Source organism: Protopterus annectens, chromosome 1.part0 (assembly GCF_019279795.1).
Source record: "Protopterus annectens isolate FY-2018-M chromosome 1.part0, PAN1.0, whole genome shotgun sequence".
Classification (NCBI taxonomy): Eukaryota; Metazoa; Chordata; order Ceratodontiformes; family Protopteridae; genus Protopterus; species Protopterus annectens.
In genome coordinates, this window is record NC_056725.1 from 620790135 (window position 1) to 620814693 (window position 24559).

The window sequence follows — 24559 nt, forward strand, 5'->3', positions numbered from 1 at the left end:
AGGGACAGCCAGTTCCAGGAAGTCTCCAGACAGTTCCTCAAGAATAATTTCCCCTCTCTTCTGATATGTCTCCCAAACACCCCATGGAGATGCCTGCAGAGGATTTCAAAAAGACTTGCTCTCAACTGGTCACTCTCCTGTCCATTTCAAATGCATCAGTGATGCTGATCTCCCATGCAGCGGAAGGTACCTTATGAGCAGCTGGTTCAGGTATAGCCATAAGGAGACCTGCCTGGATGTGGCTATATGATTTACCAGAGCCCTTCAAGATGTCCTTTGTTAGTATCCCCTTTGACAGCAGTTTCTTGTTTGGACCATCAGTTAAAGACTCACTCACCTGCAGCGAACAAGAGGGAAAGACTCTGACATAGGAATCAAGTTTTCTACCCCTCAACGGACCTTCTATAGAAACCAAGGAGGTGTTAAGAAGATGTAGGTTCTGAAAATCTCTTAAGACCTTTCCAGGGTTCTTGCGGGCATAATTCCTGCAGAGGAGGAAATTGTAATGGTTGACATTGCCCTAGAGGCATAGGGAGCCTGCAGAACCATGGCTTTAGAGATTTCTTTTCCGATAGGCCCCGTCAGTGCTCCTGAAGCACTGTCTGACTGTCCAACTATGAAGGCAGTCGGGGGTCACATCTCTTTGCACCTAGATGCCTGGACAAGTATCAGAAAAATTCATTGGTGCTAAGAATCATATCCAGAGGTTACTACGTACTATTTTCCCTTCCTCCTCCTACTTGAAAGAGGAAACTTCCTGATGTTCCACCCAGTCAGAGGAAGGATGCAGCACAAGAAATACAAAAGCTGCTACAGAAGAGAGTCATCCAAGAGGACCCAACCAGATAGGATTCAGAACTTACTCGCACTTCTTTTTCATGCCAAAGAAAACAGGGGACCTAAGGCCCATTGTGGATCTAAGCAAGTTGAACCAGTATGTAAAGAAGATGAAGTTCCACATGGTCACAGTTCATTCCATCCTGCCTCTTCTGTGCAGGGGTGATTGAATCTGCTGTATTGATCTCCATCATGCGTACTATCACATAAAAATAGACAGGTGATCCAGGAGACATCTGTGCTTTCGGCTGGGTGCCAATCATTGCCTGTTCAGAGCACTTCCCTTTGGACTCACAGCAGCCCCCAGGGTGTTTACCAAATGCATGGCAGTCATGGCTGACTTGAGACTCAAGGGATTCCAGGTTTTTCCATATCTCGACGATTGGCTCCCCACTGCTCCATCCAAGCATCAGCTTTTACAAGCCAGGGACTACATGTTCCAGGTTTCCAACACGTTAAGCATCTCAGTAAACCATGCAAAGTTAGATCTAGTCCCAGTACAGACCCTGAAATTCATAGGGACTCTTGAATAACTAGAACTCAGATGTCTTCCTTACCTCTCCATCACATCACATCTTTGAGACATCAGGTGCGGTCTGTACTCTCACCCATCTCCTCCAGCATGATTAGTACTACAAGCTCTGGGGTTGATGTCAGCTGCCATACTTGTGGTCCCTCTAGTATGATTCTTTATGCAAATTCTTCAGTGGATCTTGGCAGTACAGTGGTCCATGTTTAATCAGCCCCTTTTGTTTCTGATGAGACTCACTCCAATCTGCAAACATATTTGCTGGTGGGTTCAGTCCAGTGACCTATTTCTGGGCAGAATATTCATCCTTCTGCCCTCAGTTGCCATAGTGACCACGGAGGCTTCCCAACCTGGGGTGGGGGCATTTCTTGGGAAAGATGGTCTAAGGCACATGGTACCCTCTGGAGACCAAGTTGCATGTCAACATCCTAGAGATGAGAGCAGTCCTAGTGTTGCAGGCATTTCAAGATGTTCTCCCTCTGGGGAGTATTGCAATTAAGACATGTTAGTAGTCTGATACATCACCAAGCAAAGAAGAACCTGATCTTATCCACTGTGCAGAGAGGCCAAGAGGGTTTGGGAATGGGCGATCACTTCAAACCTCTTTCTCATCAATGCACATCCTGGGGAAAACCAATGTGCTAACAGACAGGCTCAGCTGATCCATTTTGATGCCTCATGAGTGGTCTGACAATCACTTTATAGTGAATATGATGTTCAGCTGCTGGAGCCAACCTTACTGTGACCGATTTGCCTCACCCCTCAAAAACAAGTGCAGCAAGTACTTCGCTCTGATCCCTAGATTCCTGATTGACCCTTGGGGTCTCTTATATGCCTACCCTCATGTACCTCTGATTCCAAAGTTCTTACAGAAAACAAGCAGGCTGAAGAGCTCAGTCATCCGCATTGCTCCCTTCTGGTCTTGGCAGGTATGGTTCCCCTTCCTATAGTCTCACTTGTGATATCCATCATGGATACTGGAACCCAGTCAAGATCTCCTGTCTCACCCATTGAGAATTCAGCACCCCAGTCTTCACGCCTTCAAGCTAACCGCATGGTTTCTCCATTTCCAGTAGTAGTTGTAGTCCAGACTTTCTTCCCAAGTTGCGACATTATCTTGGCCTCCCAGAAAACTTCTACTAAGACAGTATACAGAAGCAAATGGAAAGTATTATCTTTTTGGGCCTCGAACCAGAATATTGGCTCCTTTTCAGCACCAACTTTGGCCATTCTTCTTTTTTTAACAACTCTTTTTAAAGAAGGAGCTAGTTTTTACAGTTAAGCTTCAGTTGGCATTGATTTCAAATTTCCTTTTTGGAAACAAATCCTCTCTGGCTTTGTCCAGATTGTATAGGGTCTTCATGAAGGGCATATTTCTCCTCAGACCCCTAATAAAGGACCCTTCTACTCCTTGGGACCTTACTGTGGTCCTTCAGGGATTAACTCAGCAACCTTTTGAACAGGCAGACAAATGCGATCTGAAGTATCTTTCTTGGAAAATGTTCTTCTTAGTAGCTGTTATTTCAGCAAAAAGAATTTCTGAACTCCAGGTCCTTTCAGCTAAGTCTACTTGCATTATTTTCCATGAAGACAGGGTGTCTCTGAGGACAAAAACCCTTCCTTTCTTCCTAAAGTAGCGACTGAAAGTAACATGAACCAGTGCATGCAATTAAAAGTCGTCTTTCCAAAATTTGCAAATAAAGGAGAATACATGCTTCATCTCCATGATGTGCTCAGACAGTTGTTTGTCTTCATAGAACAAAGCAATTAAGGAAGTCCAATAAGCTTTTTTTTTTCCTTTTCCCCTAATTGCTTGGGTCAGGGAGTATCTAAAATTACAGTAGGCAAATGGATTCCTGATTGCATTTCATTGGTTTATTCTTAAAAAGGACTAGATTTACCACAAATCCCTCAAGCTTATTCCACTTGATCTATAGCTATTACATATGCTTTTTGGTCAAGGACTTCCATTGATGACATCTGTACTGCAGCTATTTGGTCAAAGACTCGTACTTCTGTTACAAATTAGACATAATATCCAGAAGCAGAGCTTCTTTTGGTTCAGTAGTGCTCTGGCATGGCCTTCCAGTAGGTCCTCCAAGGGCTTCATAGCTGGGGACTCTGTCTCATTGGTGAGGAAGAATGAAAAGGACATGATCAGATTTGTAAGTTATGTACTCGCTATAACTTGGCATCTGTGTTGTCCATTTTCATTCTTCCTCACCTTCCCTCCAATCTATTCCCCTTCCTTGTCACTCCTGGAAGTACCTGTTAGACTGTATTAGAAATGTTCAATTCTACGTTTGAGCCCTGACTTTCTTCTGTCTATGTCTATCTCTGTTATAAAATAGGAGATTAGGCAGCAAACTTGATCTGATGTGTTGGGGATGGAATATAGCATTATGGGTAGAGGAACTGGATCTGAAGTCTAGTGTATGCGGTAGAGTCAAATGCAAGGATCGGATCTGAACCCATTGGTGAGGAAGAATGAAAATGGACAGCATAGATGCCAAGTTATGGTGAGCACATAACTTACAATTTGTTAGACTCAGGAGTATGTCATGACTAACAGGGAATATTTTAACAATAGTATGAGTGGCATTTACTTTTGACATTTTCTAACGATGCAAGCACCATCAGCAACATAGTTAGGAAAAACTGAATGAGTTTTTTTTTTTCCTGAGTGGATTCTCAAAACCTTTGGAGTGCATCCTAAATTAGTTTTTAGGAGAGGCACTAATTTTAAACATATTTTACAAAGGGCTCCAGTGAATAATTTGATAGCTAGAAACAAAATGATTAAATATGGTAGGTGTAGTCAGTGTAGATATGTATTAGATGTTAATACTACCTTTATCAAAAAGTGATGATGGAGAGATTGTTGTTTGCAACACCAAGGCAGTGACGCATCTTGTGCAGTGTATCGCATGTGGTAGTTGCTATATTGAAAAAATGGAGCATCCTTTAAGGAAAAGAATTTATGAACACTGCATCAGCATTAGAAATAAGAATACATTATACAAACATTTGAAGTGTGATTATTTTTAAAAAGTCTGCATTTTTCATTTCAGCAAAAATTGACAATACTGAATGAACAGGTCCTTGGAGGGAAGCTAGGAAAGGAAGAGATGCTGTGTCAGCTAAAGCTTGGATACCTTTACTTTACCTGGCATCAGTGAGAATCTGCGGTGCCTTATCTAAAACTAAAACATAGTTATAATGTTTCTTTAAATAAATGCCCATTTAAAGGCAAAATAATTCATAAAAACAACATATACAATAAAAAGTTAATAAACCTATACATCTTATGTGCAAGACAAATATTGACATTAAAATCTTTGCATATGCAAAAAACATTTAATATTTATAGTCTCATTTAACCCGGGGAGGGGTGATCTTCCTCCAAGGAGACTTGCCATTTACTTTTTTTACATTCTAAAATAGTCTTGTAATCCTCACTTAACACACTACCACATTGTCCACTACAAAAAAAAAAACTTTAAAGTTTTTGCACACAAGAGCGTGTCTGGCTAGAGCATTAGTAGTGTCCTTATTTCTAATGGCTAGCACATGCTCGTAAATTCTTCTCCTTAAGGTTCTAATAGTCTTCCCTATGTAAAAGCAAGTGCAAGAATTGCACAAAGCCATGTAAACAACATAGGTAGAATCACATGTGTAGTGTGCATTGCCCCAGACAGTTCTATCTACATGCCTAAACTCAGTGGAAATAGAATTAGCCATAAACCTGCATTGTATACACTTTCCACAAGCACAGGTACCTGATAAAGTAGACTGACCACCAATACTGATAGATCCCCCGCCTCTCCAAAATGGTCCTTATACTAACCACTTTTTTGTAAGTAAATAAGGGTTTGCTACCAAAAATCTTGGCCAAGTCGGAATTGCCAAAAAACACCTTTCAGTTTTCTGCCACAGTATGTCTAATAGCCACCAAGTCATTAGAAATGGGGACTGGAAAGGCTAATCTATATTTGCCTTCCCTACTATTTGCCTGTTCTTCAGAAATGGCTAAACTGTCAGTAGATAAAATGGGTTTACCAATGTTTAAACGTAAGCCCCTAACCTCCTCAACTATTCTTCTTAACCAGACAAAATCATGTCCTCTGCGTAAAAAAAATCTGCCATCCTGTCAAGCTCAAATGAAAAAGGCTCCTCATCACTGGTTAAACGACTTAATCTAATCAATTGCCCTTTAATAACACCCTTCTTCATATGTTCAGGATGTAGACTGTCTCTATGTAGGTACTGGTTGACAAAAGTAGATTTTCTGAAAATTCTACTGGAAAACACCAAGTTAACTCTATCAAATTCCAGATGGACATCCAGAAAATCAATACTTTCGCCAAAACTACCTACTGTGAATTTCAAAACGGCAGTACTTTGATTTAAATCTGAAACAAAGCTCAAAAAAGCTTACTCATCTCATGTTAAAACTACATGGTACGTTGGCAGTCATCTCTGTTCTTAAGCTGTCTAAGGTGCAGGGTCCTGGCACAGAAAATACTGTTTGGTCTTCTCCAAGACCAGATGCCTGTTAAGATGAACACGTTTCATTTCAAAGGTGAGATCAAAGTGGACGTTATCCAGTCCATTAATTTCTCTGTTTTATGGGAGGAGAATATAGGGTGGAGAAGTCTTTCATATGTTTCATATGCATCTTAACTCTAGCTTTATTTGAAGAGGATACATGAATTCAGTAAGAGAGCAGCTGTCTACCTCCTTTACTCCAGTGTTCCATGGAGGTATTGCAGTGTCCAATTAAACACTTCATTTCTAAGTGAGTTATTAAGTACACATTCTGTTTAGCCACCCAAAAGTTGAAAAAATACAGCTATCAAAGGCTGCTAGACCTAGGCAAGGTTGATTCCAGTGTTTTCTTAAAATGTCTTTACTGTGGACATTTATGATGTGTCCATTTGATAACCAAACTGCACATTCACCAAGCATTATTGTTATTGATACTAAACTATTACATTAATATCCTGTTCACCTTATTTCATTGGTATCCTTTTCTGGTTAACCCTAGCATCTGTTGGACTGTGCATTAGACATTTCTGCAGGTAAATGTAATTCATTATTGCATCAGCATTGTATTAAAATAGGCTTGAATGTCACCATTGAGGTGCTTTTGTAATTGTTTTTATTCCTGTGGTAAATATGATTCTTTCTGGACACCTGACCACCATGCATTTGGCAAACCAAATTACTGTGTTAATATCCTCCTGTGTGTCCCTTAATGTTCCAGTTATATTCTTTGACAACAAGTCAAAAGTCTTAAATTCCGAACACACTACATCCGCAGGGGGATTTCTCTCTAGAATGATTTTTTAGTCAGGCACAGAAACTGAATAGATCGGACTGAGTTGACGTATCCATAATAATCTGTGCTGCTCATCCGTAAATAAATTGTTGTTCTGAAAAATCTACTTTACTTTAAAAAAAAGCACACCACCACTTTATCCACTACTGGAACTGATCTGTTGTTAGAAGTACTTTTTTAATAACTTTATGTATAATGGCATCATCAAAGTCATCTTCCTGTTTTCTAGTCAGTTCCATCAGATAATATGTTTGCTTTAATGTAACATCCATCTGTCTGTGCATCTATTTGTCTATCTCTCACATAAGTAAACTGGTGGTTCTTGAATCAAATTCAGCTATGGCCCAGGTCTCAAAGTTAAAGGGTTAAGTGTGGCAGGTATATATATATATATATATATATATATATATATATATATCTATGGAGATTTGTAGTGCACCCAAATCAAACACCTTGTTTTGGGGAGGTGACAGAAGTCTGGAATACTTGGAGAAAACCGTGCATACACAGGGAGAATATGTAGAACTTCACATTCAATGACTGTGGGTGCCTGGGCTGTGACACAGAGATCTCATCAATAATCTACCATGTAACATTTAACGAAATGTCAAGCTACTGGCTCACTAATTACATTACCTGACTGTCCATCTCCTTACGTTGTATCCATGTGACTCCCTGCACCTTATTTTTTTTTTATTCTAATCCCACTGAGTATTTCTGCAGCTGTTTTTGACAATATTTCCATTCAGTTGCATACCCACTATTCAGAAATGTACTTTTTTCCTCCTGAAAGAAAAAGTCAGTCAGAATATTTGTGTCACTAAAGGTCTTACCAATCAAATCATCACACTCGTTTCATGCCTGTTAAATTTGATGTTCATTGTCTGCTTTAGTCTGTTACTGTCATTAATCTCGACTTTTTTTTCTGAATTACAATCATAACATTATTAGAAATGTATTTTGTCTATTTTCCCTCATTACCTTGTTGACATCTTTCTACTCTCCATCATATTCCTTCCGTTTTGCTGTCCCTTGTTTTTCCATATACTTGTGAACCTGTTTCTTAGATGCCTGTGAGACATCATTTCTCACTGTGTGTAATCTTGCTGGCATCTATTTCTGTTTCTTTTACTTTCGTCTTGAGTATGTCCTCCACTTCTCTTATTTTCCTTTCCCCTTTTGTCTTATTGTCTTTATCTGTTCCAAGATTCCCTGTACAAAGTTCTGTCTGTCAAGTCATGGTTCACGAACAGTATGTCTGAAACCAAGTTGGATTGGATCACTTCGCCATCTGGCTGAGTCCTTAATGTCACTTTTCTACCTCATTCTTGATAGTTTATACTAAATCTGATCTTGCTGACAGCAGCATTTGTTCCATTTCATAATCCCATCATAACTTCCAGCAGTTTACTACTGATTTTCAGTGTACTCCCTGTTTTCTTTACAAGTTAAAATTTCCCATAACTGACACACTGTTCTTTCAGCATTTTCTGAACATGCTCTCCTCCTGTTTGTATCAGGTAATGTGGGCACTGGTATAGTGCCTCATTGCTATTCCCAGTTTTCTATCTCTGTATGTCTCAGAAGTGCCTCCATCCCTTCATCATTATCATTAACATTGCAACTGATGATCTTTCACATAGATCACTGCTTTCTCCCACTCTTTTCTAAAACATTTACTTGTACTTCGTACAGTCCATCAATGAAAGACATAGGATGGAGCCTGTCAGGGAATGCAAGATGTATACCAAAAAGAATATGAAGATAAGGGATTAAGGCATTTAGGCTGGAAAAAGAGTACAGACATGATAGAAACCTTCACAGACTTCTCAAGAGAACTAACACCATTCAAGAAGGGTCTATATCATATATTCGAAATTCCAAAATATCGAACATCATGCTTTTGAACTAGGAATTTAGAATTATGATAACATTGAACACTCAGAATAGCAAATTTTTTCCCAGGGAAAAAATTCACTGTTCCGAGAAACATACAACACAAGCACACCAAAATAAATAAACCACACACATACAGTTAACAAAACCCAACCCTACACTAAACCATACATACATTCCTAACTATCCACTTACCTTAACCCGCACCCTAACCCTAAGGTCCGTAACTATCGCACCACAGTGGAGGAAATAGCGAAGCCACGGAACGGCCCACCGAAATCTTGCCCTAGGTAAGATTTCGATGTTCCGGGGCTTCGCTATTTTCATCCTTTGATGTAGTGGGTTCAATATTATAACATTCAAAGTTTTACAACTTTGAAGTTGTAATATAGACCCGTTCAAGAAGGTGGCATCTTTTTGAATAAGGAGAGGTAAAAAGGCATTGTAAATTTATGGTTGCTGAATGCTAATAAGGAAAGCATGGAGCACTTTTTCTTGTTGAAGGCTGTGGATGTATTGAGTAGTTTCCTGTGAGGAGGGAATTATAAGTAGTAGGTAATTTCAGAATCTTTGAAACAGATATATGGGCCATTTTAATTAACTGATATCTTAAGTAGATTAAGAAGTGATCACAGTATGTAAACTAAATTGGTCTTTTCTATCACCGTTTTTGTTTTGAGATGCATATGTAACAGTTTAATATTTATTTTACTTTTATATTTTATAGTGACTCCCAGAATTCTTCAGAACACTCAAGTTTGTCTCGGTGGTTGCGTTCTGTATCACAGCTTATTACATCACTTCACATCTTTCATGAGAAGAATAATAAATCTGGTATGTTTTGATTTGAATCATTTTAGAAATGTGTGAAATGTTTGTCAGTCCTGAGCTTAGTGGGGTAGTAGTCTTCTAGTATTTCTTGAGCAAAAGTAGAAAACTTAATAATGTTTTATTGTGGAGTGGGATGGCTGTCAGACATGATTCAAACAAAAGCTGTACAGCTTGGAGTTTTGTTACTTCTTTTTGCTTAATTTGATGACTTTGGCTAGGACTTTTGGAACTTCACTGTGCTATTTTAGTTATCTTCATGAAAATAAACACTGGAAGAGTCCCAAAGAAAACAATTCCAGAACAAAAATGCCCCCAGAAGGCAAAACAAGTCATAGGTGGAAGTGCAAATGTACAGTGTAGTCTAAAATCTAGTAGTTTTGTATGATTTATTTTGACTATTTTATGATGCCCTGACTGAAGTCACTGTTGCAGTATTCCAAACAGATGGGTTTTCTCTGTTGATGTCCAGCTGGGGTAACAAAGCTTAAACCTTTCCAAAAGCATAAGTCTGACATATGACATCATCTTGCAAGTTTGAGGGTATATAAGCAGAAGTATGAGCTTAAAACCTTATACTATTTTGCCAGCTCAAATGCAGGTGTCACACCCATTGGTTTGATCTTTGTGTAGTCGTCTGTGCCATAAGCCTTCTTGGGTGCCTTCTCTCTAGTCTAAACTATTGTGCTGTGATTTTATTAGATGTCAGCTAGGCGAGGTAAGTGTAAATGCAGTAGACAAATACCCATCAAACATCTCTGTCTTTTCTTCCTTGGTGCAGAACACAACTACATATCTTGTTTCATTTGTCAGTACTTTTGTACCCAATACTTTGCTTTCCCACTTGTCTTTGTTGAACGCATTCTTAGGGACCCAACAACTGAAGTGCTTGTCCCACTCGAAGATAGTGGACTCCCCCAGACCCTATGTACCTCCTGCTCATAAGAAACAACTCACAAGACCTAGGCCTGACACTTAATCTGTCCAGTCTGATTCCAACATACCTGCAGAGGTTACAGAACCAGTGGTGCATCACACCTTCTGTTGTGACCCAGTTGGAGGCTGGTAAAGAATCAGAAGACTACATGTTCAAAGAGACTGCTACTGCAACAAGAAGAGGGAACCACAGATCATTATCTCAGAGGAACCAGAAGGCATCCCACACATTTAGTCAGGGAAGATATTCCAGGGAAATTGAGTTATGTCAGGAGTCTGAGCCACCACAGTTAGTTCAGGTGGATGTCACCTGAAAGAAAAAGTGTCAAAAATCTAAGCATGTTTCTTGTCCTCCCCAAAGAAATAGTGACGAAAAACTAAGCATGTTTCCTCTCCTCCCCTCCTAGGGAAGGGAGTGGATAGACTTTTCTCAGGGCCTGTTCAAGGCCATTGTAGCTTTTAAACCACATCCTTTTTTGTCTCCTCCACCCACTCCACAGAAGGTTACTTTGGAATCATCATCTTTTGAGGAGGAAGCCTCAGAGTCCAATGATTATTCCTTAGTTTACTCCTCTCAAATTCTCTCTTTTGGCCAGGTTCCCTCAGATTAACCTGACTCCCCTGTCAGAGGCATCCTTTAGAGAAACCATTTTAAATGTGATGAAACATTCTGAGTGGGAGTCTAAACAAATCTCTTATGTCCAAAAGGGATATTACAACCTTTTAGTGGTGGCACTCCAGCCCCCTCCCACTGTCTCTCCAGTCCTGGAGGCCTTTTTGGGCACTTACTCATCCATGTCCACAGCTCCTGACTCTCAGCCCCCAGCTCCCAAAATGCCAGAAACATTATACAAGGTTCGAGATGACCTTAGGTTCCTTTTGAAGAGTCCTGTAGCTGACCCTTCATCTATTTCCTTAGCCTCAAATGTACTTTCTAAGCTACTGACAAATGCCAATCCCCTACCATCAGATAAGGACAGCAGGGCTATGGATAGTTGGGGAACAAAGGTCTGTACTACTACTACTCTGGCCTTAAGGGCCACTAACTACCAGAATCAGAAAACCAAATAGCTCTGATCTGTCCTTAATTTAATTTTAATCAATTTAAACAAGGCTGTGGCTGATATGTCAGGCAAAGACTCCAAGCAACAAATTTCTTCTTTGGTAAGTCAGGGCACTCAAGTGGTTAGGCATAGTACAAAATTTAGCTCTGATGCTGCTGAGGCCACTTCCGGTACAGCTGCTGTGGGTTCAGTTATTTGTTGATATGCCTGATTTAAGTAACCAGTCTTTGTTAGATGATTGCAGAGTTAAACTGCTAGTTCTCCCCTTCACCAGGGACCTTTTAGTTTGAACCACAATCAGCTAACCTATTCAAAAGCTTGCAGGAGTAAGTTAAAACTATGGACTGCAGGTTAATCCTTCTTACCTCTCTGCCCAGATACCAGAGGAGTTACCCAGCCAAGTCCACTTCCTTTATTAGAATGGAACATAGGCCTTCTCAGAAACACAAGAAGACACCTAGAAAAAGACTTTCAGAAAGATCTGAAAGGGAGTCCAGATCTGGGGGGGGCTCTCTTTTTTGTAGATAACTCTCTGTGACTATATTTCCAACCCCCTTTCCCTCAGTCATACTTCTCCCTTTTCAAAAAGACTCACCCTTTCCATTACAAATTGGGAAAAAAAGATTACCACAGAGAAGTGGGTATTCACCATCATCAAAAAAAGTTACAGTATGTCCTGAAAAGAACTACCTCCTACCTCCCTTCAAAGGCATACCACCTTCACCTCACAACTAGTTACATTTTTCCCTCCCATCCTTTGGGAACTACAGTCCTAAGGAGATGTTGTTCATGTTTCACTGTTGCAGTCATTACATTTGGGTTATCTGCTTGCAGGTAGCCCTCAGTCAGCCTGAGTAACAAAGTCTTGGTTCCTGCGTCGGTTGCTGTCCCTTCTTCCATGACGTCACGGGTATAAAACATGCAGCCAACGCCATTACATCAGTCTTTCTTGCCATGCGGTGCCCGAAGCAGAAGCAGTTCACAAGTGCTGGTCCGGCCAACTCCTGAAATTTTCGTTTTCGAGTTTCAGAACCGAAATCTTAAACTAAAGCTAAGTACCCGGTTGGGGAAACTTTTTCTTGCTCCTTAACAATGTCAGTAAAAGTTAATAATTGCATTACTTGTGGAAAGCAAATACCTCATAAAGATTTTAATTCGTACTGTATTCCTTGCCTAGGCCCTGACCACGACGTACCTTGCCGTTGGTTTTGTGCTTTATTTAATCAGCCAACTCCTGAAATTTTCGTTTTCAAGTTTCAGAACCGAAGTCTTAAACTAAAGCGAAGTACCCCGTTGGGGAAACTTTTTCTTGCTCCTTACCGATGTCAGTAAAAGTTAATAATTGCATTACTTGTGGAAAGCAAATACCTCATAAAGATTTTTCATTCATACTGTGTTCCTTGCCTAGGCCCTGACCACGACGTACATTGCTGTTGATTTTGTGCTTTATTTAATCAGCGCACTATCTGTCGTCAGTATATTTCCGCCTCTAAATATTTCGGTTCTCGGTTTAATTATCCAGAAATGTCGGTTAGCCATCCAACTACCGGGATTCCGAAAAAAACGCAAAGATAAAGGCAGAAACAGGCTGCTGAGGTCCAAAACTGCCGACGACGCTTCTCCTAAGCCAGTCGCCAGTTCGCCAGTACTCAGTCAGGCGCTTTTGCAGCCCCTGATACCTGCTACTTCTGATTTGCAGGCCTCTACTGAGACCCATTTGGAGTCCGGTATGCCGTGAGATGCTTCAACTGTGGAACCCGCGGATGTCTCTACCTTGGATGGGTCCGGAGCTGCTGTGCAGGCACCGGCTTCTGAGGGTGTATTCAGGCCTTCGGACTTGCATATTAAACAGACGCCTCCTTCTTTACTTAGGCCTAAATCTCGATTCATGCCTAAACAAACCGATTCCCAGGCCACATGCTCAGGCCTCTATGCCTAAAAAACAAATGATAAGAATAGTTGAAGATCTAATAACTCTAATCAGGGGTAGCCAACCTCCCCCCTTCTAAGAGGCCTAGGACTGAAGTTGATTATGAATCTTCTGTTTTTTCTGATTCTTCTGGTGATCTGGATTTGCCCTTATCTACTTATGAAGATTTTGATGCAGAGGACTCCATTCCCTCTGCTTCCCCTCCTGAGGATTTTTCTTTTGGGGAACTCTAAAGGAGCATTTCCACTGGGTCAAGCCAGGATTTTTCTGATTCAAAAAATAGGCTTAGGGATTTCCTTCTCCTACCTTATCATAGGCCTTTAGCTATTCCTCCTGTAATAGACATTGTTGATTATGCTTTTTCGGAATCTAGTTTGGCCCCTGATTCCCTGCCTCCTGCTCCCAGAAAACCAGACAGATACTACAGGGTCCCTGAGTCCCACCAGTTCCTTTTTAAAAATCCTTTTGCAGATCCAGAGACTATTTTACAGTGGTCCAAGGGCATTAAGGCTTCTACTGCTAAAAATCCTACCCCTTCTGATCGAGACTCCCGGGCGCTGGATAGATGGGGTAAGAAGGTTTACACTTCTGCAACCTTGACCATTAGGGCTTTAAACTGCCAGTTTCATATGTTGAAGTATCACCAACATGTTACTGGACTACTTAAACAGAAAATGATGTTGATTCCTGACTGTGTAGAAAGTAAAGAATTACAGGATTTAATTCATTCTGCTGAACAAGTTGGAAAACATACTTTGCAATGTGATTTTGATTCTTTAGAAGCCTCTTGCAGGGCTGCTGTTACTGGGTTTGTGCTCAGAAGGCATGCTTGTCTTAAGGAGCAATCTTTGCCTTATCATGTTAAAGCTAAATTGTTGGATGCTCCTTTAAATCAGGACCGCCTGTTTGGCAACAAGGCTGAGGAAGTTCTTAAAAAGATGGAAGATAAAGCTAAATCTATGCAAACTGTTAAAGATTTTTTTACAAGTTCAGCCTCCTAGATTTAGTCGGTACTGCCCCTCTTAATTATTGGTCCTTTCCAGCCCCTTCCAGGTCTTCTCAAGCCAAACCCAGACACAGCAAAACCCCCAGGTTTCAGTCCCAGGGGACACACAGAACTAAGCAGTGGGGAGGCCTCCACTTCCAAATCTGGGAATAATAATACTCCCTCTTATGGTAAACTATCTCAATGACTTCCTTTTAAAATTTCCAAGCACTTATCAACTGACTGCCCCTTTGGTGGGAAAGATTGCTCTTCTTGCAAAGAATTGGGAACTCATTACCCAGGACAAATGGGTTTTAAATATAGTGTCCCAGGGATACAGATTTCACTTCCACACTTTTCCAACACCATGCGGGTGGCCAGACCTACCCCCAAATCAGTGGGCAGAGGCCCAAAAACAAGTACATTCTCTCTTAAGCATGGGGGCTATTCATCTGGTACCAGAAGAGGAAAAGGGACAAGGTTTCTACTCAAGACTTTTCCTGATACCTAAAAAAGACAATTCATGACGTCCTATCCTGGACCTGTCTACTCTAAACACCTTTTTGGAGATTCCAAAATTCAAGATGCTGACTCTTCACCAGTTACTTCCTATGCTAGGCAAAGATGCCTGGTTGGCAACACTAGATTTAAAAGAAGCATACTTGCACATCCCAATCAGGGAATCTTGCAGAAGATACCTACGCTTCAAAGCAGGCTACATGCTCTATTAGTACTCTGCACTGCCCTTTGGCTTATCTACTGCGCCCAGGGCATTTACAAAGTGCCTAGCTCCAGTTATTGCATTTTGCAGGCAAAGAAATATTCAAATATAACCAGACAAAATGGAAGGTGCAAATGTAACTAAAAACCAATAAAAAGCACCAAGTACCCAAACGTAGACTCCACAACTTTAATAGGAATAAAAATAAAATAAATAACGCTTCAGTAACACACGTTTTCGTCATCCAACTTCATCAGATAAAACCCCTTTCACGTACATCTTATATACTTGTGTTATCTAATACAATCATAACTTAACCAATAGTCATCAGAAAGCAATTAAACAATTAGTACAATGAACATAATCACTTTAAATTTCTTTTCCAAAAGTTAAAGTATTTTTAGGGAAAGTACATTTATGGATAGTATTCACTAGTATTTCTCAATTTAAAATTCCAAATACTATTAAAATTCGTCATTTGATCTGAAGTAGGGACTTCATTTGTCAGCAACCTGTGGGTCTTGGATCCGATATCGGATCCGAGCCGGCAACTTGTTTCATAGCTAATGGATCCGAGCTCCTAGCTCCTCCCCTCACCCATAATCCCCTGCCAACCCTCCATGACCCCAGATCTAGTTTGCCGCGCTTGTGGATGGCTGGATTCCTTTGAACTCTAGCGAAATCGTCAGTTAAGTCTGTTTTTTTAGTCAACTTTCCTCAACAGTTTAATTTAAAAAAGTGTGCAAGTGTCAGGTTCCCTGTAATTTTTATTTTTTTTTACATAGTTTTCCCTCCCTTCGCTGGTCGTTAGTGAGTGTGTGTGTGTGTTTGTGTTTTTGGGGCCTGTGTGTTTGTGTAGCACTCCTTTTTCTTTAAAGTATGGCTGAGGCCCCAAAAGCCTTTTTTTCTAAATGTACCGAGTGTGTCCATAAGCTCTCCCCGGCTGATGGCCACACTGGTGCAGTCCCTTGGGGTTGAACACCTCACCTCAGGCTGTACCATTTGTGCAGCGTTCAACCCCAGGGCACTGAAAGAGCGGAGGTCGAAGCTGGTCCTGGTGGGACTTTTGCCCCTGGACTCGGCTCCGGCCTCCGCTGCTCCCGTGGCACTACCACAGGCTGTGGTCATTGCCACTCCTGCCCCCCCTTCCTTCGGCCGGGACTCAAACTCCCGCTAAAGCGCCGGAGGACAGGGAGGCTAGGAGGGAGAAACGGAGGGAGAAGCACCACAAACGGCGGGCCGAGGCCTCTGCTTCGGCCCCGCCAGCTAAGCGGGCTTCTCCCTCCAGTGCTTCTAGGTCTCCTCCTCCTCGGCTCCGATCTCCTTGCTTCTCCCCAGGGCCCGAGGAGGAGGCCTGATCTCCATCGAGGTCATTGAGGCGGCATTCCAGGCCTGCCTCGGTGGCCTCGTCGAGATCAACTTTCAGCATGTCAGATGCGGACTTGGACCGGATGATGCGAAGATTCATCCAGGCCCAGCTGCAGATGGGAGTGCTCTTGCCTCCCCCCCCTTCGGGGGGGAGCTCGACACCCTTTTTCGCTCCAATTGCTCCTTCTCCGACCCGCTACTCGGGTTCGGAGCGTTCAGAGCCGAGCAGCGGTGGAGCCGGGGGTGGGTCGGCACCGACAGTACTTGGTACTTCGGATCCGACCCTGCCCTCGAGTCTGTCGGATCCGACCTCTCGGAGCCGTGGCCCGAGCTTCGGATCCGAGAGATTCAGTGTGCCTTTGGCTCTGTCCAGGTCAGAGCGCACTGGTCCTTCGGATCCGATGGTCTCGGCGCCGGCTCCGATCCCTTCATCGGATCCGAGTGGGAGCTGGATCTCGGAGCCCAGGGAGAGTGGTTCCCCCTCGGCCTTCGATGTAGTGGAGAGGGCTCTGTCGAGAGCATCCGGACCCCCGGCCCTTGTCTTGGCTCCACCCTGCACTCCCTCTCTGCTGGGCCAGGCTTCCATCACCCGGCCTCAGGGACAGCCTGCTTCAATGTCCCAGGTTGTTCCATTGGAACAGGATGTTGCTGGCGAGACCTCCTCGGACAGCCCCCCCGAGGAAGTGCCCTGCAAGCACAAGTGCAAGAGGAGGCATGTGGACTCCCCTGAGTCCTTAACTGAGGACACGGACTTGGATGACGGGGAAGGCTCCCCAAGATCACCCCCTGAGGCTGTCTCCTTTGGAGACATCATGGAGATGCTGAGGATCAGAGGTGGGTGGTCTGCCCCCAAGGCTTCCTCCGACGAGTCCGTGTTTCTGGAGGCATTCGAAGCAGGCCCGTCTACCTCTTGGGTGTCCCCTCTGGCCGACCCCTTGGTGGACCTTATTACCACCAGGGTGTGGAAGGACCCGGACACTGTGGAGCCAATCCCCAAACACCCGGACAGGATACTAAGCCCCCCCGCAGACCGGTCACACTGGAGCAAGGGTCCCCCCGTAGATGCCATGTTGACGGCGGCAACCACGAAGAGGGAACTAGCTCAGGAGAGCCCCTCAGTCCATCCACCGAGCAAGGAGTCACGCTCGATAGACCGCTTAGGGAAGTGAGATTTTAGTTTAGCGACCTTTTCGGTAAGGTCTCTGAACTGTATGGCACATGTCATCAGGATGCAGCGGGATCTTATCAAAGAATACGCTGCCTCCCCCCCTGAGTCCATGTCGGTGGAGGACAAACAATTGTACTCCACCCGAATGGCCACTCTGAGATCCATTTCAAATACCTCTATGCGGCTATTGTCCCATGCCACCGAGGGAGCCGCTAGAGCTAGTGGAGCGGGCCTAGTCATGAGACGTCAGGCCTGGCTCCGTCATTGTGACTTTGCGGAGCCCTTTAAAGCGTCTTTTGCGAATGCCCCTTTCGATGGTTCTGCCCTGTTTGGCAAAACGGTTCTCGAGACACTTGTCCAGAGCGAGAAGGATGGGAAGACGTTGTCTGCCGTCGGAGTCCACTTCTCTGCTCCCCAGTGGTCCTTTTCGAAGAACCAAAAGGGTCAGAAGAAGATGTGGTTCCGGAAATCGCAACATTCCCAACCCGCTCTGGACAACCAGTCCTTCCGTGGCAGAGGAGGACAGGGAGGACGCCGCCCCAGGGGCTCCGAGGAACTTTGGGTCCAGAGAACCTTTCTCTGACCGGCCCACATAGCAGCCCTGAAGGGTTGCCCGACTGCTCCACTCTGGAGGCAGTCGGGGGGCGCTTCTCAGAGCACCTAGCGGCATGGGAGTCCATCACAACAGACCGCTGGGTGCTTCGAATTATATCCAGAGGATACAAAATCCCATTACTTCATGTCCCCAAATTCAAGAACCTCCCCGATGTGCCACCCGATCAGAGGGAGGCTGCAGCTGCAGAGATTCAGCAGCTGCTAAGCAAAAGAGCCATCCAGCCTGTACCCCAAGACCAGCTTGGATTAGGGTTCTACTCCAGGTTATTTTTGGTGCCAAAAAAGACGGGGGACTTGAGACCGATTCTAGACCTGTCCCGTTTGAACCTGTCGGTAACCAAGGAAAAATTCCGAATGGTCACTCTTTAATCTATTCTTCCCATTCTAAGGGAGAACGATTGGATGTGCTCTATAGACCTCAAGGATGCATACTACCACATTCTATTGGACAGACGATCCAGGAGGTTCCTCCGCTTCCAGCTGGGAGCCAGTCACTACCAGTTCAGGGTCCTTCCCTTTGGCCTCACCACAGCCCCCAGGGTGTTCACCAAGGTATTAGCAGTGATTGCGGCCCACCTGAGACTCCAGGGAATACAGGTCTTCCCATACCTGGACGACTGGCTCCTGACCACCCCAACAAGGCATCTACTTTGCTCAGCCAGAGATTTCTTTCTCCGCCTAGCCCCCCAGTTAGGCATCACCATCAATGCCGACAAATCCTTTCTGGCCCCGACACAAGTCATAGAATTCATAGGAGCCAGAATAGACACCAGAGATCTACGAGCCTTCCTGACGTCGGAACGACTATGGAATTTGCAACTTCATGTGCGGGCCATCCTCCAATCAGAGACTCCACCAGCAGAATTGGTCCTGAGGGCGCTGGGCTCCATGGTGGCAGCGATAACGCTCCTTCCATGCGCCCGTCTGAACATGTGGGTACTGCAGTGGACCCTTCTAGTACAATGGTCCTTTCTGTCTTTTCCTCTCCATCACCCCATTGCTATCAGCAAGGCTTGCAGGAGGGCTCTATTATGGTGGATCCATGCTCCGGACCTCCATACGGGCCAACCCTTCTGCACCTCTCCCCCTCTCGCCACGGTGACCATGGACGCCTCCCGCCTCGGGTGGGGGGGCATTATTCAGGCAGGACCGTCCAAGGCACGTGGAACGATACAGAGACCTCCCTGCATATCAACGTTCTGGAGATGAGAGCGGTGCTGTACGCGTTGCAAGCACTTCAGAATCTCCTCCCCGTAGGAACGATTGCAATTCAGTCGGACAACATGTCGGTTGTCTGGTACATCAACAAACAGGGGGGAACCAGGTCTTACCCTCTATGCCGCGAAGCCATGAGAGTGTGGGAATGGGCGATTTCCACCAACCGCTTTCTGATTGCAACGCACATTCCGGGGCGGGCCAACATCCTAGCGGACAAACTCAGCCGCACCCTTCTTACCCCGTACGAGTGGTCTCTCAACCCACTAGTAGCGAAGCAGATATTCGCAATATGGGGGCAACCCTGCTGCGATCTTTTTGCCTCTCTCTCAAACACCAAATGCGGCAATTTCTTTGCTCTGATTCCCCCTCCAGGGGAAACCCCAAGAGATGCTCTGGTGCATGCTTGGCCACCCAGTCTACTTTATGCCTATCCTCCTCTACCCCTGATGCTGCAGCTCTTACAGAAAGCCTCGCGGTTGGGGAGCAGGATGATCCTCATTGCCCCATTCTGGCCTCGGCAAATTTGGTTCCCTTACCTGTGGTCTCACCTAGTGAATCCCCCTTGGATTCTGGATCCCAGTCCGGATCTAATCTCCCACCCGTCGGACTTACCGACCCCAAATCTGGACAATCTGAAGCTGACGGCTTGGTTGCTCCAGTTCCACTCCTAGTTAGGACTCCCGGTATCTCTTCACCAGTTAAAGCCATCCTCGTGGCAGCGCATAAGCCTTCAATCAGGAAAGTGTACCGCAGTAAATGGAAACGTTTCTCCGTCTGGGCGGAGCATCATAATCTAGATCCCTTTACGGCTCCTCTTCCATCCATATTAGACTTCCTAACCGAACTTTTTCAGGAAGGCGCTAGTTGCTCAACTGTCAAAGTGCAATTGGCTGCCATCTCCCATTACCATGTGGGACATGACACAGGGCCCTTGATGTCGGCCAAATTGTGTAAAACCTTTCTCAAGGGCACCTTTTTGCTTAGACCCCCTATAAAAGAAGCCGTACCACCTTGGGATCTTTCACTAGTTCTTCAAGCCCTGACTGCTCCACCTTTTGAACCTGCTGCTTCAGTAGATCTCAAATACTTGTCCTGGAAAACAGCATTTCTTGTAGCCATTACTTCAGCGAAAAGAGTTTCGGAGCGTCAAGCTCTTTCTGTGAAACCTCCTTACTTGATCTTTCATCCGGACAGAGTGTACCTCAGGACCAATCCCTCCTTCCTTCCCAAAATAGCATCAGAAACCAATATAAATCAATCCATAAATTTACCGGTCTTCTTTCCTAAATATCAGAATAAAGGAGAGTACAAGCTGCACTCATTAGATGTTCATAGGCAGCTGCGTTTTTATACTCATAGAACAGCTGGCAACAGGCAATCCGACCAGCTGTTCATTTCCTTTGCCAAATTTAATTTGGGGACAGCAGTATCAAAAATCTCTCTGTCACGCTGGATTTCCCAATGTATCCTGTTAGCGTACCAAGCTTCTGGGAGACCCGCACCTGAAGGAGTTCGCGCACATTCCACTCGTTCCATCTCTACTTCTGCGGCCTTCAAATCTAGAGTTCCATTGGATGATATCTGTTCTGCAGCCACTTGGGCCTCATCTCATACCTTTATTTACCACTACAAACTGGACGTGATTTCTAGAGGGAGAGCATCCTTTGGCTCTGCGGTGCTCCGCAATATCCTTCCATGATGGCCACCCAAGATTCAGGTAGCTGGGGACTCTGTCCCACAGATTGCTGACAAATGAAGTCCCTACTTCAGATTAAGAAGTTATGTACTCACCATAACGTTCCATCTGAGTAGGTAGCTTCATTTGTCTGCAGCCATCCCCCTCTCCTTCCCCCTGGCCTTCAGTGGATCTGTGTGAGTTGGAATACCCTTTTTGGGTACATATTGAGGGGCAAACTTGATCTGAGGTCATGGAGGGTTGGCAGGGGATTATGGGTGAGGGGAGGAGCTAGGAGCTCGGATCCATTAGCTATGAAACAAGTTGCTGGCTCGGATCCGATATCGGATCCAAGACCCACAGGTTGCAGACAAATGAAGCTACCTACTCAGATGGAACGTTATGGTGAGTACATAACTTCTTATTTCTTTCTATAAATACACCAATTCATCTGTAAGCTTGCTTCTCAGTAAACATAATGTTATACATAAAAAACTCATTTCAAAAGTTTCATATAAAAACATTAAAACTAAGAAGAAATCACACCTGGTACCCTGTCAACAAATTATATTCCTGGGAGCAAGCTTGAATACAACTTCCCAGATGGCTTACCTCACGCCAGAGAAACAAATTCATTTGACAACCTACTTCAAACATGTGGCCACAAAAACCCTGCTATCTGCAAGACGAATACTGCAAGCCTTGGGGTTCATGGTCTCCTGCATTCTTCTAATTCCATATGCAAGACTGCATATGAGAATCTACAGTGGTTTCTAAAAAGCCTATGGTGTCAACATTCTCAGGATCTAGAAACAATGATTCCTATCATACCTTGCCTACGCCTAAAGTTCCTTTGGTGGGCAGAGGCCTGCCACCAAAACAAGGGACTACCTTTCACACCACCCCCTGCTGCCCAAACCCTAACAACAGACGCATCTGACTATGCATGGGGGGCTCACCTGGCAGGGAAGTGCATTCAGGGCAAATGGAACCCAAGTCAAATGCACCTGCATATCAATCAAAATGAAATGTTAGACAGAATGCTCTGACAGCCTTCAAGGACCACATTCTTCCAGGGCAACTAATGGTAAAAACGGACAACACCACTGTTATGTGGTACATAAGCAGGGGGGTACACATTCTTACCCCCTCTGCAGACTAGCCATGTCATTGTGGAACACAGCATTGAGCTACCAAGTGCACCTACAAGCTCAATTCCTGCCAGGAAAATTAAATACACTGGCAGACGGACTAAGCAGAAACCTCATGGACCCACACGAGTGGAAACTGGAACCAAGGATTTTCAACATGTTGACAAGCAAATGGGGGAGCCGGGATATAGACCTGTTTGCCTTTCCCCAGAACTACCAATTGGACAAATTTTGCACAAGGACTCCCCACAAACAAGCCAGAAAGTGGATGCTCTGTCCTTCAGCTGGAAAAAACATATCAGTCTATGCCTTCCCTCCTCTGCTTCTGCTCTCCAAAGTACTACTAAAAATCAAACAGGACAAACCAAGGATGATTTTGATTGCTCCAGACTGGCTGCCCCAACACTGGTACCCCCTCCTGCACAATTTGTCACAGTTTTCCCCATGGCACCTGCCTCAGACTCCTTCCCTGCTGTCTCAGCATGAGAACCAGATTCTGCACCCTCAGCTTCTAACGCTGAACCTTGCAGCCTGGCTAATTACATAATCTTTCCTTTACCATCCCTCAGTAAACCTGTAATGGATATCATTTTAGAGGCAATGAGACCTAGTACTAGAAAATCTTATGCTGAAAAATGGAAAAGATTCTGTGCCTGGAACCAATTTCTACTGCAGACTTAAAATTTCCTTCTTGGAAAACAGCTTTCCTTTAACAATCACTTCAGCTAGAAGGGTATCTGAATTGCAGGCCCTTATGGCAGTGGAGCCTTTCATCATCTTTCATGCGGACAGGGTGTCCCTCAGAACCAGTCCATCCTTCATGCCCAAGGTGGTATCCAGTGAGGCTCTCAATCAGTCCATTCATTTGCCATCCTTCTTTCCCAATCCACAGAATAAAGGGGAACGGATACTGCATTCCTTAGATGTGCACAGACAACTTAGATTCTACTTGGACAGGACTAAACATCAAAGAAAATCTGAACAACTGCTGGTGCCATTTTCTGCAGGTGCAGAAGGGAAGGCTATTTCAAAGTAAACCATTTTTAAATGGATAAGCCATTGCATTCATTTCTGCTATAAGCACCATGGAAAACCTATCCCCCAGGGGATCAGACCTCACTCCACCAGGGCTGCATCTACCTCTACAGCCTTTCTCAGAGGCGTCCCTGCCAGGGACATCCTAGAAGCTGCTACCTGGAGTTCTGTACATACTTTCACCAAGTATTATCATTTGCCACTTTTCTCTAAATCGAGAGCTGGCTTTGCCACTGCAGTCTTGCAGGGCCTTGTAGCCAGCCCTAATTCTATTTAAATTCCTTCTCCCAACTATAGCTTTGGGAATCTTCCCAAATGTAATGACTGCAGCAGTGAAACACGAAGAACATAGTACAGTTGTGTACACTTACCATAAATGTAGCTGTTCGAGTGTATTCACTGTTGCAGTCCTGGATACCCTCCCTCCAGCCCCCTAACTTCTTTTGGCTATACCTCTACTTTCCTTTACTATGCTTAAAAGCCTTTTTGGTGTATTTGCTTTTTTGTTGGAGGTATATCATTGTACTTTTATATTTAATTGCTTCCCATTAGGGGGGCACCTGACATCTGGGGCAAGAAAAACTGATGTAATGGCGTCGGCTGCATGTTTTATACCCCTGACGACCTGATGTCATGGAAGAAGGGACAGCAACCGACGCAGGACCCAAGACTTTGTTAATCAGGCTGACTGAGGGCTACCTGCAAGCAGATAACACAAATGTAATGACTGCAACATTGAATACACTCGAATATCTACATTTATGGTAAGTGTACACAACTGTACTTTCTAGATCCTTCTCATTTTGTGATATGTGGATTTTACTCCAGACTGTCTGTGGTACTGAGAAAAGAAGGAAAGTGGAGACCCATACTGGATCTTTTCCAGCTCAACCCCTTCATCAGAATTCCCACTTTCAAAATGCTACATCTTCAGACCCTCCTCCCCTTTATCCTTCAGCAGGTCTGAGGAGGTGCTGAAAAAGTTGGAGGATAAGGCAAAATCTATGCAAGCTGTAAAATTTTTCCGTAAGTTTCAGCCTCCTCGATTTAGTAGGCATTATCCTTCCAAGAATTGGTCTTTCCCTGATCCTGGCAAGCAGGGTCACTCTAGGCCTGCCTAGGGGTTTCAGATCTTCCAGAGGGCAGGCTTCTGCCCCTCAAAAGGCTAAATAGTGGCATTCTTCTTCTGTTAAATCAGTGAGTTCTAAGCCAGCTTCCCAAAGCAAGCATTCTCAGTGACTCCGGCCTTCTTGTGCCTACCT

General features: G+C 44.2%; 1 protein-coding gene across 3 annotated transcripts in view; it reads left to right on the forward strand.

The window, feature by feature from the left end:
- The window catches only part of UBR2 (ubiquitin protein ligase E3 component n-recognin 2), a 5196118-nt gene that overhangs the window by 3745337 nt on the left and 1426222 nt on the right, over window positions 1-24559 (forward strand). For all 3 annotated transcript variants that reach the window (XM_044061864.1, XM_044061881.1, XM_044061872.1), the window contains exon 33: window positions 9331-9437. In XM_044061864.1, the coding sequence (XP_043917799.1) occupies window positions 9331-9437 (107 nt within the window). The remainder of the gene's footprint in view (window positions 1-9330; window positions 9438-24559) is intronic.